The 18,295-nt window shown below is 32.8% G+C and overlaps 1 protein-coding gene across 1 annotated transcript; it reads left to right on the top strand.

Annotated features, from left to right (window-relative positions):
* Positions 1-17,251: 17,251 nt before the first annotated feature.
* On the top strand, positions 17,252-18,034 carry LOC139877270 (polcalcin Cup a 4-like). The gene has a single exon (XM_071864679.1). It carries the CDS (start codon positions 17,341-17,343, stop codon positions 17,899-17,901), a length of 561 nt encoding a protein of 186 aa, XP_071720780.1. The 5' UTR covers positions 17,252-17,340; the 3' UTR covers positions 17,902-18,034.
* Positions 18,035-18,295: the final 261 nt, after the last annotated feature.

Below are 18,295 nucleotides of genomic sequence, written 5' to 3'. Positions count from 1 at the left end.
AAGATATTAAATTGTACGCGAGGACGTTCGAAAATCCGGAACCGGGACCAGAGTCAACTCTTAACGCTCGACGCAACGGACTAAAAATTACAAGTTAACTATATATGTAAATATAATATAATATATAATTAATTATATTAATTATATATATATTATATATATATATTAAAAACCGTCGGCAGCAGGAAACTCCAAGGGTGTGAGCTGTAAATATATCTCCGCGACTCGCGGAGTTTTAAGGGCATTTTGCCGCGAGTCGCGGAGCCCCAATTTTCAACCCTGGCTATAAAGCAACCCGAATTCTGATCAAAATCATCATTTTTTTTCTCTTCCTCTTCATACGTAAATATATTTATATTTATAATTTATATTTTAATTTTAATTATAATTCTAATAATAAGGGTATGTTAGCGAATGTTGTAAGGGTGTAAGTCGAAATTCTGTCCGTGTAACGCTACGCTATTTTTAATCATTGTAAGTTATGTTCAACCTTTTTATATTAATGTCTCGTAGCTAAGTTATTATTATGCTTATTTAAAACGAAGTAATCATGATGTTGGGCTAATTACTAAAATTGGGTAATTGGGCTTTGTACCATAATTGGGGTTTGGACAAAAGAACGACACTTGTGGAAACTAGACTATGGGCTATTAATGGGCTTTATATTTGTTTAACTAAATGAAAGTTTGTTAATGTTAATATAAAGATTTACAATTGGGCGTCCCTATAAATTACCATATAAACTCGATCGGACACGATGGGCGGGGTATTTATATGTACGAATAATCGTTCATTTAACCGGACACGGGAATGGATTAATAGCCACTAGAATAATTAAAACAGGGGTGAAATTACATTCAAGGGTAATTGGTGTAATTGTTAACAAAGTAGTAAAACCTTGTTTTACACGCAGTCGATAACCTGGTGTATTCATTAAACAAAGTATTAAAACCTTGTTACAATTCGAATCCCCAATTAGTTGGAATATTTATCTTCGGGTATAATAATAATTTGACAAGGACACTTGCAATTTATATTTATGACTGATGGACTGTTATGGACAAAAACCAGACGGACATATTGAATAATCCAGGACAAAGGACAATTAACCCAAGGGCATAAAACTAAAATCAACACGTCAAACATCATGATTACGGAAGTTTAAATAAGCATAATTCTTTTATTTCATATTTAATTTCCTTTATTTTATATTTAATTGCACTTCTAATTATCGCACTTTTATTTATTGTTATTTTATTTAATCGCACTTTTAATTATCGTACCTTTTAATTATCGTAATTTTATTTTATCGCATTTTTATTCGCAATTTCATTATCGTTATTTACTTTACGCTTTAATTTAAGTCTTGTATTTATTTTATATTTTACATTAGGTTTTAACTGCGACTAAAGTTTTAAAATCGACAAACCGGTCATTAAACGGTAAAAACCCCCCTTTATAATAATAATATCACTTATATATATATTTGTATTTTTATAAAAGTAAACTAATATAGCGTTGAGCTTTGTTTAAAGATTTCCCTGTGGAACGAACCGGACTTACTAAAAACTACACTACTGTACGATTAGGTACACTGCCTATAAGTGTTGTAGCAAGGTTTAAGTATATCCATTCTATAAATAAATAAATATCTTGTGTAAAATTGTATCGTATTTAATAGTATTTCTTAGTAAAATATAAGCTATTTTATATACACCTCGTTCGACATCAAGTATTTTTGGCGCCGCTGCCGGGGAACAACTCTTAAAAGCCGGAAGCGCAACGCTAATATAAAAAAAAAAAAAAGATTTTTATCTACTTTTATTAAAAGTCGTTTTTGTAAAATTACGTTTTAAAAATTCGAAAAATATAAAAAGAAAAAACAAAAATATTAGTATTTTTAAGATTTTGTTAAATAGTTAAGTTTTATAAGTTCCTTTATTTCTATTTTAGTTTATAAAAATATAACTTTTGTTTTAAACATCTTTTATTTATATATAAAAAAAACAGAAAACATAAAAAAAAAAAAATAAAGAAAACGCGTAAAAAAGTAAAACCTGTCAACTGAATTTCTGATCCCCGCGACTCGCGGGGTTTTCTTCTTTATTTGCCGCGACTCGCGGAGACCCTCTGACAGGCGACAAGGAAGCCCTAATCGAGCATTAATTACGGGATTTTAATTATTATTATTATTATTTAACTTAATTATTATTATTATTATTATTAATTTTAGTTTTATTTTTACTTTTTACTTTATATTTATGTATTTTGTTTAATTAGTTTTATTAAAATTGTGAAATTAGTAGTTTTATTAAATAAATAATATAAAAATAATATTTTTATAAAAATTGTACTTTTTACAACTTTTTGTATATTTTTATATTTTTGTACCTTTTTAATCGTTGTAGCATAACTTTTGTATTTTTAGCTCATATTTAATTTTAAACTTAGTTTTAGCTATAGTTATTTTTACTCCTAGATTTTTAGGCTTTGCCGTAGAATTCCTTAAGTGCTTTTTCTTTAGACTAAGATTTAGGTGCTTTAGAATTTTGCGACGCCCTTTTTAAGTTTTAGTTTCTTTTTAAAGTTATTTCCATTTGGGATTTAGTTTTTCCTGTAAGCTTTAATATTTTTAGAGACCTTTTACTATGTACCAATTATCATTCCAATTAGTAATTTCAATTTGCGATTATAATTTTAAGTTAGTTGTAGTAATAAGGTTAAATTAGTTAAGTATTTTTAAGTTTTTATAAGTTTCTTTTATTTTTCCGCCACCTTTTATTTTTCAACCATATTTTTTTCTTTTTCGACCTTTTTCGACGAACTCTTTTTCTCTCTTATTTCTCGCTATTCTAGTTTTAGGACTTAGAATTTTTTCTACTTCTTATCTAAATTTCTTAAAATTACGAAAATTTATTTTAAGTGGTTAAATTGATAGACATCAAAATTTTCTGGTTCGTAGTAATAGTTGGATTTGTACGTGGACCGGGTTATTGGAGCCAAACAGTCCTCAATTATATTGAGACCAAACGAATCCTGCCCCTCTGCTGCATCTTTTGACTATTCGAAACGTGGGCAAAAATCAGAAAAGTCTATTGATTGGATAACTTATTATAATTTTTCTTTCCTTTTAAAAACTAATAGGATATTCAGTGAATGCACCGAGCAAGACGTTCATCACCTTTTGTACGTTCACCACCTGTAACTCGATCAAGACATCGTTTAACAAATATAACCGCCGTTGATTTTTCTTTAGAATCGTCATCCAGTCGACCAAGTACTTCAGTCCAAATTTCCGATAATCCATTTTTTGAACCCGACCTCACAATTGAGAATCCAGAAAATATTCAGGAACGGTTCATAGATCCTGAACCACTAAACTTTCCTCCGGAACCACCAATCATTCAAACAGAGATTGTTGAGGAACGAACTATTAAATCAGAACCATCTAGTGATACCGATTCAACAAATTCAATTATGGAGAATCTGGAACCTTTAAGTATGGAAGACCGAATGAGAGCTAAACGCACTGGCCAAGGTCACGCAATTACTCATCCAGACATTAATGCGCCAGATTATGAAATCAAAGGACAAATTCTACACATGGTGACTAATCAATGCCAATTTAGTGGTGCACCGAAGGAAGATCCAAATGAACATCTACGTACCTTTAATAGGATCTGCACACTATTTAAAATACGAGAAGTGGAGGATGAACAGATATATCTCATGTTATTTCCCTGGACTTTAAAGGGAGAAGCCAAAGATTGGTTGGAATCGTTACCTGAAGGGGCGATCGATACATGGGACGTTTTAATTGACAAATTTCTTAAACAATTCTTTCCTGCATCTAAAGCCGTAAGACTTCAAGCAGAAATTGTTACGTTCACACAGAAGCCAAATGAAACTCTATATGAGGCGTGGACAAGATATGGAAAGTTGTTAAGAGGATGTCCGCAACATGGTTTAGACACCTGTCAAATAGTACAAATATTCTACCAAGGATGCGACATCACTACAAGGAAAGACATAGATATAGCAGCTGGTGGTTCGATTATGAAGAAAACCGAAACTGATGCTTACAAAATTATTGATAATACTGCTTCCCACTCACATGAGTGGCACCAAGAAAAAGATATCATTAGATCATCTAAAGCAGCTAGAGCCGATTCTAGCCATGACTTAGATTCCATTTCGGCAAAGATAGATGCTTTCGAGAGACGAATGGAAAAGATGACTAAAGATATTCATGCTATACGAATTAGTTGTGAGCAGTGTGGAGGACCACATTTGACAAAAGATTGTCTCAGCATTGAATTAACAATGGAACAAAGAGAGAATATTTCATACATAAACCAAAGGCCTGGAAATAATTATCAGAATAATTATCAACCGCCAAGACCGATTTACAATCAAAACCAGAATTATAACCGAAATATTCCATACAACAACCAACAAGGTCCTAGCAATCAACAAGTATCCAATAATACTTATAATCAGCAAAGACCAAATTTTCAAAACAAACCACCACAACAAACCGAAGATAAAAAGCCGAATTTAGAAGATATGATGACGAAGCTAGTTGAAACTCAAACGCAGTTTTTCACATCTCAAAAACAAACCAATGAACAAAATGCTCAAGCATTTAGAAATCAACAAGCTTCTATTCAAAATCTGGAACAAGAAGTAAGTAACCTAGCAAGGTTAATAGGTGAAAGAAAACCGGGAAGTCTACCTAGTGATACAAATGCTAACCCCCGGAATGAAACAGCTAAAGCTATTACCACAAGAAGTGGTACAACACTTAAACCACCTGAAATACCTGTAACTTCTGATGAAACTATTCCTACTCCACAAGAACCACAACCTGATCAAGATAAGGAAAAAGAACCGGTAATTGAAAAGGTTAATGAAGATAACACAGTTAAGGATAAACCTTATGTTAAACCATACCAACCACCACTTCCTTATCCGAGTAAAATGAAGAAAGAAAAACTAGAAGCCGAGCAATCCAAATTCTTGGATATGTTTAAACAGATAAATGTAAATCTTCCTTTCATTGATGTGATTTCAGGAATGCCAAGGTATGCTAAATTCTTGAAAGATCTAATCACGAATAGAAAGAAAATGGAAGAACTCTCGGCTGTTACTATGAATGCTAATTGTTCAGCAGTGCTGTTGAATAAGATACCAGAAAAACTATCTGATCCAGGAAGTTTCACAATTCCATGTTTTCTGGGTAGCCTTAGTTCAATAGAAGCATTAGCAGATTTAGGTGCTAGTATAAATCTAATGCCGTATTCACTATACGCTAAACTAGACCTTGGAGAATTGAAACCAACCAGAATAAGCATACAACTAGCTGATAGATCAATAAAATATCCTAGAGGGATAATGGAGAACATGCTAGTTAAAGTTGGTACTTTAGTATTTCCAGTAGATTTTGTTGTTTTGGACATGGAAGAAGATTCTCAAGTTCCTCTCATATTAGGAAGACCATTCTTAAACACGGCTAAAGCAATGATAGACGTGTTCGGTAAGAAACTGACCCTAAGTATAGAGGATGAGAGTGTTACCTTTTCAGTTGATAGAGCAATGCAACAACCACAATCTGCAGATGATACATGTTATTATATTCAAACTATAGATGCACATGCAGAATTATTAGAAGAATTTCCAGAATTACAAGGAACAGGAGAATGTTCTTTAGGAGAAAGTAATGAACCAATTGATGAAGCTGAAATGTTAGCTACACTTATAGCTAATGGATATGAACCAACAACAGAAGAAATTCAAATGCTAAAAGAAGAAGACAGATATCGATATAAATCATCGATAGAAGAACCTCCGAAATTAGAGTTAAAGCCACTTCCAAACCATTTGGAATACGCTTATTTACATGGTGAATCTGAATTACCTGTAATAATATCGTCTTCTCTTACTGAAAATGAGAAATCACAACTCATTTCTGTGTTGAAAGCTCATAAACCAGCCATTGCATGGAAGATTCATGATATTAAAGGAATAAGTCCTTCGTATTGCACACATAAAATCCTTATGGAAGAAGGTCATAAAACGTATGTGCAACGCCAACGAAGACTAAATCCTAATATGCAAGATGTAGTTAAGAAAGAGATTATTAAGCTGCTAGATGCAGGTTTGATATATCCAATTTCTGATAGTCCATGGGTAAGCCCAGTTCAATGCGTACCTAAGAAGGGTGGCATGACTGTCATTACAAATGAGAAGAATGAGCTTATTCCTACTAGGACTGTAACAGGATGGCGTGTATGTATTGATTATAGAAAATTAAATGACGCCACCAGAAAAGATCACTTTCCCTTACCTTTCATAGATCAAATGTTGGAAAGATTAGCCGGAAATAGTTACTATTGTTTTCTAGATGGATTTTCCGGATATTTTCAAATTCCAATAGCACCCGAAGATCAAGAGAAAACCACATTCACGTGCCCTTATGGTACTTTTGCTTACAAACGCATGCCATTTGGACTTTGTAACGCCCCTGCAACCTTTCAAAGGTGCATGATGGCGATTTTTCATGACATGATAGAAGAATGCATGGAAGTATTCATGGATGACTTTTCAGTCTTCGGTGATACATTTAAATCATGTCTAGTAAATCTGGAACGAATGCTAATTAGATGCGAAAAATCAAATCTAGTACTTAATTGGGAGAAATGCCATTTCATGGTTAAAGAAGGCATCGTTCTTGGACATAAAATTTCAAAAGAAGGAATTGAAGTGGATAGAGCTAAAGTAGATGTAATTGCTAAACTTCCACATCCCACCAATGTTAGAGGAGTTAGGAGTTTTCTAGGGCATGCCGGTTTTTACCGACGTTTCATAAAAGATTTTTCTAAAATTGCCACTCCTATGAATAAACTCCTAGAAAAGGATGCGCCATTCATCTTTTCAGATGAATGTATCAAATCTTTTAATATTCTTAAAGAAAAACTCACTAATGCACCGATCATGATAACACCAAATTGGAATCTACCATTTGAACTAATGTGCGATGCAAGTGATTTTGCAATGGGAGCCGTTTTAGGACAAAGGATTGAAAAACGATTTCAACCTATATATTATGCTAGTAAGACGTTACAAGGAGCACAAACGAACTATACAACTACTGAAAAAGAACTCCTTGCTATTGTCTTTGCTTTTGACAAATTTCGATCATATCTAGTTCTAGCAAAAACGGTGGTCTATACCGACCATTCTGCTCTTAGATACCTATTTTCAAAACAAGATGCTAAACCAAGATTAATCCGTTGGATCTTACTCTTACAAGAGTTTGATATTGAAATCCGAGATAAAAGAGGAGCAGAAAATCTCGCCGCTGATCATCTTTCTCGTCTTGAAAATCCTGAATTAGAAGTTCTAAATGAATCGGCCATACAAGACAACTTTCCTGATGAATATCTATTGAAGATAGATTATAAAGAAATCCCATGGTTTGCAGACTATGCAAACTACTTAGTTTGTGGATTCCTTGAAAAAGGATTATCGTACCAAAGACGAAAGAAATTCTTCAGTGATATAAAACACTATTTCTGGGAAGATCCACATCTGTTTAAAAGTTGTCCCGATGGAATAATACGCCGATGTGTATTTGGAGATGAAGCTAGTAAAATTTTAAACCATTGTCACACAGGACCAACAGGAGGGCATTATGGGCCTCAACTAACAGCAAGAAAAGTTTATGAAGCTGGATTCTATTGGCCTACAATTTACAAAGACTCACACCTTCTTTGCAAATCCTGTGATGCATGTCAAAGGGCCGGAAAAATAAGTCAACGTGATGAAATGCCACAAAATGTCATCCAAGTATGTGAAGTATTTGACATTTGGGGTATTGACTTTATGGGTCCATTTCCAAAATCTCATAATAATCTATATATACTCGTAGCCATTGATTATGTATCTAAATGGGCGGAAGCACAAGCTCTCCCAACTAACGATGCACGAGTTGTAGTCAACTTTTTAAAACGTCTTTTTGCAAGGTTTGGAACACCGAAAGCTTTAATAAGTGATCGGGGTACTCATTTCTGTAATAATCAACTTGAGAAAGTTCTTAAAAGATATGGAGTAACTCATAAAATCTCCACCGCATATCATCCACAAACAAGTGGACAAGTTGAAAATACCAACCGAGCCTTAAAACGTATTCTAGAGAAAACCGTAGGATCAAATCCGAAGGAATGGTCCATTAAATTGGAGGATGCACTCTGGGCTTTTAGAACAGCCTACAAAACTCCAATTGGAACCACACCTTTTAGACTTGTTTATGGAAAAGCGTGTCATCTTCCAGTAGAAATTGAACACAAAGCATTTTGGGCTTTGAAGACATGTAATCTTGATTTACATGAAGCCGGACGTCTACGATTAAGTCAACTAAACGAATTAGAAGAATTAAGACATGAAGCATACGAAAATTCGTTAATCTATAAAGAAAGAACGAAGAAATGGCATGATAAAAGAATCAGAAGATCAAAAGAATTTAAAGAAGGAGACAGAGTTCTTCTTTTCAATTCACGATTCAAGCTATTTCCTGGAAAATTGAAATCAAGATGGTCTGGACCATTCATAGTCAAAAGAGTTTTCCCATACGGAACGATAGAATTAATAAATTCAAATGGGATTGAATTTAAAGTTAATGGTCACAGAGTTAAACATTACATACATGGTCCGATGGAAGTCGACAACGAAGTTACTCACAATTTCGATACCACAGCTAACTAAGTGTGGGGAGAATCAAGTCTTTAAAGGATAAATATGTATTTCTGTTAGAGTTAGATTGTCTGTTTTCGTGTAGTTCTCGAAAATGGAACACGTATGGTCTTTCCCTAGCAGACCCTAAAGAACTAGTCTTCTCCCCCCATTCTGAATTTTTATTTTTTTTAGGTTTTTACAAAATGAAGACTGCCTGTGAACTAAACCATGGTCTAATGCTACACGCTTTGATCACTAAACGTAATAATGACATACTACCGAGCGAAATAGTATCAGTAATCAGAGAAAGAATGGACGGAGTTAGAAAAGGATCCAGATGCGAAGATAATAAGTTACAATTTGGTAAAGGAATATCAAAATCCGCAGCAAAAAGAAGAGCACGACACCTAGAACGATGTCACAAATGCGGAAAATGGTCACATGGAGGTAAATGTTCAAATAATCAAACCTATTCAAATACCGAATTTGTTACTTTATGCAGAGACGGACCGTTCATATGTTTAGAAGAAAAGACAATGAATGCTCGAGGTTACGCCTATGCAGCCATGGAAAACCAATTAAACCGACTATCTTATGAATATAATAGATCATATAACTAAGAAATCTATTTCACAGGTATGTCTGTACAGTTTTTATTTTTATTTATTTTTTAACCTTTTGATAATAAACGCTAATTTGTTCGCTAAAAAGTATTAAATTGGTATTGAATAAAATTAGGTTTGGCGACCGAAATTATTGATATCATTCAAAAATTTATTACATCACTGCGAAATTTAACGTTTATTCTTAAGGTATAAATATCTTTAAACAATCAAACCAAAATATTTCAAAAATTCGTCATGAGTTAAATTAGGTCTTGGAACCGAAATTACTTTACCGAAAAGAGGGGCGCATATTTTTGATAATATTTGATTGATTAAAGTGGGATAAAAAGACAAAAAGATTTTCAATTTTATTTTTACCATGTTTTTAAAAAAATTAATATTTAAATCTTAAATTAATATTGTAAACTTTGTAAAAACAATATTTTTAAAATTGTAAATATTTGAAAAATTAATATAAGTTTGGTGTGAATTTATAATATGAATTTTTAAATTAAGTTTGGTGTGAATTTTTAATTTTTAAAATATGAATTTTAATTTTATGCATTTTAAATTTTGAGTTTGGTGTGAATTTTTAATTTTAATTTTGAATTTTATATTTATGTTGTGTGAATTTAAAAACAAAAATTTACTTTATCTCATTAAGTTAAGAATATGATTTTTAAAATTCGTCGTAAGTTGAAGACTAGGTCTTTGAACCGAAATTGCTTTACCCGAGGGAGGGACGAGAACTTTTATTATCATTATTTTTAATCTTATTGATTTAAAGTATGCCAAAAACATTGAAAAAACCCAAAAATCTTAGCTTTTAAAACAATCGCTACAAAAAGACAAATTTTAAAATTTTGTCGAAGGACGGACTAGGACATCGATCCGAAACGACCTCGTCCTAAATAACAAGGGAAACAAAATTTTAAAATTAATTTCTTAATTGTTTTATAAGTTAAAGATTAAAAAAAAAAAAAAAAAGGGTTTACTCCGCGACTCGCGGAGTATGCAGTGAAAAACCTCCGCGACTCGCGGAGGGACAAAATTACAGAAAAAAAATATAAGGAGCTGAACGATCAGTTCACTCCCACACAAAAACACTGCAATTTTAACAGCGAAAAAAGACCCCGAAAAACCCGAAAATCACCCCCAAAAATCTCAATTTTTAACCGTTAATCATCAAATTTTTTTGCTAAAATCATGTTGAGAAGGATGATATCTAAGAACTACTCAAGAAAAACGGTAAATTTCTACACCTAAACACCATTTAATTCGAATTTTAGTGTTCTTGAGCTAATTTTTACCCAATTTGATTTTGATGCTTTTTAGTGTAATTAGACTTAAATTGTTTATGTATTATGCTTGTATAACCTAGATTGATGCTGTTTAACATGATTAGAAGCCTTAAACTTCAAATTTTGAATAATCTAGGGTTTGTGTTCTTGAGCAATTTGGGACTTTTTGATATAAACAGGTTATGGCCGATTTTTGTCATGAATTGTTGCTAAATTGAGTAGTGTAACATGTCTAGGTAGTTAAATGATCCAAACTTTGAGCCTAAACATGATTTTGAGAATTAAAGTGGACTTTTTCAAGTCCAAAATTCATGAACTTGATTTTTGAAAGATAATGCCATTTGAGACTTGTTTATTTGCTAGTAATGATTATTTTGACATGTTATTTGAGTTGAATGTTTATGAACTTGGCGAAAATTTTCGTATATGCTTATTTGAAAAAGTGTAGATTTGATAAAAATGTGAAAATAAGCTTAAGTTTGATGTAAATTGATAATGTCATTGTAATTATTTTGATTGATGATTTTGCTGACACTAATGCATATTTGGATGCACAAAATTTGTGTTTGATGTGTTTTGCAGAATGAAAGGGGTGAATCTTCATCCCAAGCCCGTCATGCTCCTGCTGAGAACTTGGAACAACAGGAGGTAGATAACTACTACAAGCAGGATGTACCTCATCCAGTCATGACCTTTTCAGATATGCACTTGGAACAGTTGCACCCGAACCTGCGATTTGACAGACTTTGGACAGATTATCCAAAATATCAACGGGGTTTGCATACTCTTCATTCCAAGGTTGTTGAGGTACCGAGGGTCATAGAATGGGGACCCTTGGAAGCTGTAGAATTGGCCGGGCCAATTAGGGAATTACTGGTACAGAGGTATGGTAATTCTTCTTTTAATGACTGGATATGTTTATTCACCATACGCAGACCTGTATATAAAGTATGGTGTGAAGAGTTGTTATGTAGTATAGAGTTGAATGATCGGGTAGCTAGTTTAACCGATCGTTCTTTTATTAGATTTTTGTTAGGCGGTTCGATGCGCCACATGTCTTTACTGGACATGGCTCAGGCTTTACGTATATACACGTCTGAGGAATTAGCGTCTGCCGATTGTAGAGGATTGATACTAAACGGTAGGAAAATAGATGAAAATTTTGATACACACGGTGTGTGGAGTCAAATGACAAGCCATCACCGTTTTAAAGGGGGAAACTACTCTTATTTGGATATAGATAGAGCCGAATTAAGAGTAATACATAGGTTTTTAGCTAATTCGATTACACAAAGGGGTAAAAACAAAGAAAAGGTAAATGAACAAGATTTGTTTTACCATATGTGTATTCGAGACCCACACAGCGCTGTAAGTATACCATATTGTGTGGGTTATTATTTATCAGCTATGGTTCGAGGGATGCGTCCACATAGCATAATAGGAGGTGGTATTTTTATTACTTTGATTGGTGAATATCTCGATGTGGATATAAGTCGGGGGGGATTATTGGTAGAAGAGCCGGAACCCCGCGACACTATAGGTTTAAATGTATACCATGGTGCGAAAGTTTTGAAGCGGCGAAATAACGCCGCAGTACGATACAATGGTAGACATCCACAGGTAGAGAGAAACCAGGAACAAGGTAATGTAGGAGGGGGGAATGAGATGCAAGAAATGCATAGGTTTATAGCTTCTCAGGAATACGAAAATGCTAGACAGAGAGCATTTGAAGATTGGCAAGTTCATCAGAACCAGATCATAGCGCATTGCCAACATATAGGTAGAAACTATATTCCTACACCGAAACCCGTCTTCCCTCCTTGGTCGATAGAGATGCAGCCACCATATCCTACGTATGACCCTGCCGAAGCATTCTATAGCACTTATGGTTATGCGTGGAACCCCTATTGGTAACAATATCATCCTTAGTTTATTTATTTTTATTTTTATTTTGTAATTTGTAATTATTGATATGTTTAATACTTTTGTTAATATTGTAATCATTTTTATAATTATCTAACTTTTATTCTTAGATTTTAATAATTTTTGAATGTGGGGTAATATACCAAACTTCAAAAATATGTATATATGTTTGCAGTTTATCTTATGTACACAACAGGGTAAAACAACGCATTTTCAAAGACTGGCATTAAGTTCAGCAAAAGCAAGTAATTTTGACGACAATGATGCGAAATACATGTGAAATAACAACAAGACGGAATGAACAAATGATGTGCACCATTTATCATTCAGCAAACAAACGCCAATATATTTGGAAACTTTGGTAAAAATTTAATCATTTTCACACAAATCACCCTCAATAATTTAAATTGTTACTGATTTCTTGCAAATGAGGGCATTGCAAGATCTTAAGTGTGGGAAGGGGTTAAATTCTTTCGGATTTTAAAAATTTTTATATTAAACACTTGGTTACCATTAAAATACTAGTAAAGCAGTAGTTGTATTAGAATCTAGTGCTCTCTGATAAAAAAAAGAACAGCCCTAGTCTTATATACTGACTACCCAATTCTAGTAAAATTTTTCAAAATTTTCAAATAAATGAATTCAAAATCATGTTTATACATATTTATGAACGATAAAACTAGGTTTTAACACCGAAATTATTGTTACCTCGGAAAGGACATAAATTTAGAAACAAACTAAAATGTTAAAATTCATTTAAAATGGAATAGAGGACGATAAAAAGAAAAATAAAAAGCCAAGTGTGGGAAAATTTACCAAGTTATTTTAAACATATGCCACATATATTTGTAACAAATAACTGAAAATACTTTTGCTTTGGACTAAACTAAACTGTTTTACCCGATGAAAGAAAAGAAGAGATGGATCTACACGATGAATCAATTCCATCATTAAAAGGAAGTAAAGTCTTCCGAAAAAGACACGCGCTTCTTGATTTAGGTCATGAAGTTGTCGTCCAGACCAGCTGTAGGTTGACGAAAAATCTAGAAAAGTCATCACTAAAATCAGCTGGAAATCCACGGACCTCAGCATTAAATAGGGTCGCCAAGTGGTCAGATTTATCCTAACCATGAGAAGGATTTATCTCGTACAATGGGGAGGCACCGTGCAAATTAGCTGGATAAGACTAATGAATCAGATCTCCAGAAAGGATAATCTCCTTAAAGATTAAAAATCAGCTTTTAAGACTGATATTACTCAATCCTAGAGATTGACCTTAAAGATTGAGAATTACAAACTCATGGAATTCGATGATATCTAAACTCGAGCTTAAACGAGAAAATATTTTGATCAAAAATACAAACCGATTTGTTTTCTGAAAACCCTATTTTCAATGCGTTCATTACCATTGAACGTAAAATCCTAGGAATTCACCTGGAATTCATTAGGTCACCTGAACTAAATCGGGTGTCAACCGTAAGAACGGTGGTTGCATAGCATGGTCAAAGACAGGACCTTGTGCCAGACCGAAAAATTATAAGGGTGAGCTTTACTATTGCTCCTACCAAGGATAGTAATTGCGTCCGACACGTTATAGACCATAATCAAAAGCATGTCACGGGACATTGCCTTAACAGTTGCTTGTTCAACGCTTTCCTTTACAACCGGACGGTAGTTTACCGAAAGGTAATATACGGAACAAGTAAACTGGACGTGTTGCTTTCCAAATACAAGGTTAGCAAGTGGGTGACACAAAACCGCAAGTTTTGAGCTAAAATTTTCAAATCTGAAACCCACCAAACCCACAAAAATATTTTGCAAACACCGGTAAAGGGTTATTCCAGAAAACTTATCTAGGGTAAAAACTAGATTTAATTTTCAAAAGATCAAATGTTTTCATAAAGATCCAATTTCCTTAATGGATCTAAATTTTTATAGTCATGTGGGACTGTAAACCATATCGTTACTACCATTGTTTATACCGCCATATAGAAATCACTGATGTACAAAGTGTGAAGAATAAAGAAGTGATTCTAGTATTTCAAGACAATATTGCTTGAGGACAAGCAACGCTCAAGTGTGGGAATATTTGATAATGCTAAAAACGAACATATATTTCATAGCATTATTCCTCAAGAAAGACAAGCTTTTAGTTGCAATGGTTCTATTTACAAGTGATATTCGTTTAAATAATAAAAGGTGAAGACAGAAGACAGATTCGACGATTTGAAGACGCAAACGACCAAAAAGCTCAAAAGAACAAAAGACAATCAAAAAGGTTCCAATTATTGATAAGAAACGTCTCGAAATCACAAGAGTACAAGATTCAAAACACAAAGTACAAGATATTAAATTGTACGCGAGGACGTTCGAAAATCCGGAACCGGGACCAGAGTCAACTCTTAACGCTCGACGCAACGGACTAAAAATTACAAGTTAACTATATATATAAATATAATATAATATATAATTAATTATATTAATTATATATATATTATATATATATATTAAAAACCGTCGGCAGCAGGAAACTCCAAGGGTGTGAGCTGTAAATATATCTCCGCGACTCGCGGAGTTTTAAGGGCATTTTGCCGCGAGTCGCGGAGCCCCAATTTTCAACCCTGGCTATAAAGCAACCCGAATTCTGATCAAAATCATCATTTTTTTTCTCTTCCTCTTCATACGTAAATATATTTATATTTATAATTTATATTTTAATTTTAATTATAATTCTAATAATAAGGGTATGTTAGCGAATGTTGTAAGGGTGTAAGTCGAAATTCTGTCCGTGTAACGCTACGCTATTTTTAATCATTGTAAGTTATGTTCAACCTTTTTATATTAATGTCTCGTAGCTAAGTTATTATTATGCTTATTTAAAACGAAGTAATCATGATGTTGGGCTAATTACTAAAATTGGGTAATTGGGCTTTGTACCATAATTGGGGTTTGGACAAAAGAACGACACTTGTGGAAACTAGACTATGGGCTATTAATGGGCTTTATATTTGTTTAACTAAATGAAAGTTTGTTAATGTTAATATAAAGATTTACAATTGGGCGTCCCTATAAATTACCATATAAACTCGATCGGACACGATGGGCGGGGTATTTATATGTACGAATAATCGTTCATTTAACCGGACACGGGAATGGATTAATAGCCACTAGAATAATTAAAACAGGGGTGAAATTACATTCAAGGGTAATTGGTGTAATTGTTAACAAAGTAGTAAAACCTTGTTTTACACGCAGTCGATAACCTGGTGTATTCATTAAACAAAGTATTAAAACCTTGTTACAATTCGAATCCTCAATTAGTTGGAATATTTATCTTCGGGTATAATAATAATTTGACAAGGACACTTGCAATTTATATTTATGACTGATGGACTGTTATGGACAAAAACCAGACGGACATATTGAATAATCCAGGACAAAGGACAATTAACCCAAGGGCATAAAACTAAAATCAACACGTCAAACATCATGATTACGGAAGTTTAAATAAGCATAATTCTTTTATTTCATATTTAATTTCCTTTATTTTATATTTAATTGCACTTCTAATTATCGCACTTTTATTTATTGTTATTTTATTTAATCGCACTTTTAATTATCGTACCTTTTAATTATCGTAATTTTATTTTATCGCATTTTTATTCGCAATTTCATTATCGTTATTTACTTTACGCTTTAATTTAAGTCTTGTATTTATTTTATATTTTACATTAGGTTTTAACTGCGACTAAAGTTTTAAAATCGACAAACCGGTCATTAAACGGTAAAAACCCCCCTTTATAATAATAATATCACTTATATATATATTTGTATTTTTATAAAAGTAAACTAATATAGCGTTGAGCTTTGTTTAAAGATTTCCCTGTGGAACGAACCGGACTTACTAAAAACTACACTACTGTACGATTAGGTACACTGCCTATAAGTGTTGTAGCAAGGTTTAAGTATATCCATTCTATAAATAAATAAATATCTTGTGTAAAATTGTATCGTATTTAATAGTATTTCCTAGTAAAATATAAGCTATTTTATATACACCTCGTTCGACATCAAATACGCAGCCCGAAAGCCCCCGCCGCAACGCGCGGGCCGGTCCGGACTAGTTATTATTCAATTATGGATTCTCTTTGAGGGATTAATTACGTTACATATGTATGCGAAATACATGTCTCAATAATGTTGTAATGTAGCTTTTATGACAGGAAAATAATAATTGTCACGAAAATTGAAAGAAGATGGTGGGAGAATAAATGTAGTTTATTTATTCTGACCAAGTTAAGTAGTTTATCAATATGTTTGTAAAAACAACGACAAGTTTTTTAGTCGAAATATGTGGATCCACGAGTCATTAAATTAAATGACTTTAGCATTTAAGATAACTAATACCTAAAACGTATAATTAAACTGTTTCATTTAAACAAATTCATGGTTCCACATGTCATTTCACTCGTTTTGATCAATGTAGTTAATAAATTAAATTAAATCTTTGGTTAGTTACGTGTCAAACGTAATCAAAATCCTTTCTCTCTCACACAAATTATTTAAAAGAAATCATTGAAAAAGAATAAAATTAATTAAAACAAGAAAACAAGAAATATAAATAGTTAAATGTTAGGAAACTTCCTGGAACCTCAACATGCATTTCTTCTTTATATCTTCCACTCTCCTTCCTCCTCCTTTCCATCCCTTCCTTTCATCTTCCCCAATTTTTCTGCCATTATTTTTTCAATAATTAGTAATCAATTAATTTGTTCATCATGAAACTAACCAAAAACCTTAACCCTAAACACCTTTTCAGATCATCAAAACAAAAAAAATCACACTCCGTTTCCCGATCCGATTCCGAATCATTCAGCTCCTCAAATTCAGCCTCATCCGGATCACCCGACCCGACTAGCGTATTACCAAATCAATCGTTCAGTTCCTCGATAATCACACGAGCCGAATTAGAAAACGTGTTGATCCGAATTGGAGCGTCCGGGTCGTCATCCGGAGCCGAATTGGAGGAAATTAGGATAATGTTGAATGAAATTGATAGAGACGGTGACGGAAGTATAAGCTTGAATGAGTTTGAAAGTGTTGTTTTTGGTGCAACGCCGTTAAGTGACGGAGAGATTAAAAGTGCGTTCGAGTTTTTTGATACTGACGGTGACGGATTGATAACGGAGAGTGAGTTATTTGAAGTGTTTAAGATGTTTGGTGAGTGTTCGTTAGAAGATTGTAAACGGATGATTAACGGTGTTGATAAAAATGGAGATGGGTTTGTGTGTTTCGCGGACTTTGCTCTTATGATGGACCAACAGTTTCAACAAAGATAGATTTTGTAGAGAAAAAAGAGATCTATACAAGTATAAAATTTGCATTCAAAACAACAAATATGCTCTATTGTGATTGTTTAGATTCTCTGAATTGTTCCCTTTTTTAAATGAAAATTGAAAGATACTCCTATAAGCTTTATAATTTTTATTATATTTAATTAATAATATTATTATATGAATTTATATTAATTAATTATATATATAATATGTTTATATATATATATTTTTTACTACATTGTATTAGTATTCAATTCAATAAATGCTATTTTAAAGTGAACATATAATTGCTATCTATCATGAATTTATTCATCTTAACAACAATTTTAAAAATTAATAATAATAATAATAATAATAATAATAATAATAATAATGTGATTAAGTAGGTTCAATGTAC

This window comes from Rutidosis leptorrhynchoides, chromosome 11 (assembly GCF_046630445.1).
Source record: "Rutidosis leptorrhynchoides isolate AG116_Rl617_1_P2 chromosome 11, CSIRO_AGI_Rlap_v1, whole genome shotgun sequence".
Taxonomy (NCBI): Eukaryota; Viridiplantae; Streptophyta; class Magnoliopsida; order Asterales; family Asteraceae; genus Rutidosis; species Rutidosis leptorrhynchoides.
Note: the sequence above shows the minus strand (reverse complement) of the source record. Positions and strands in the feature narration are given on the sequence as shown.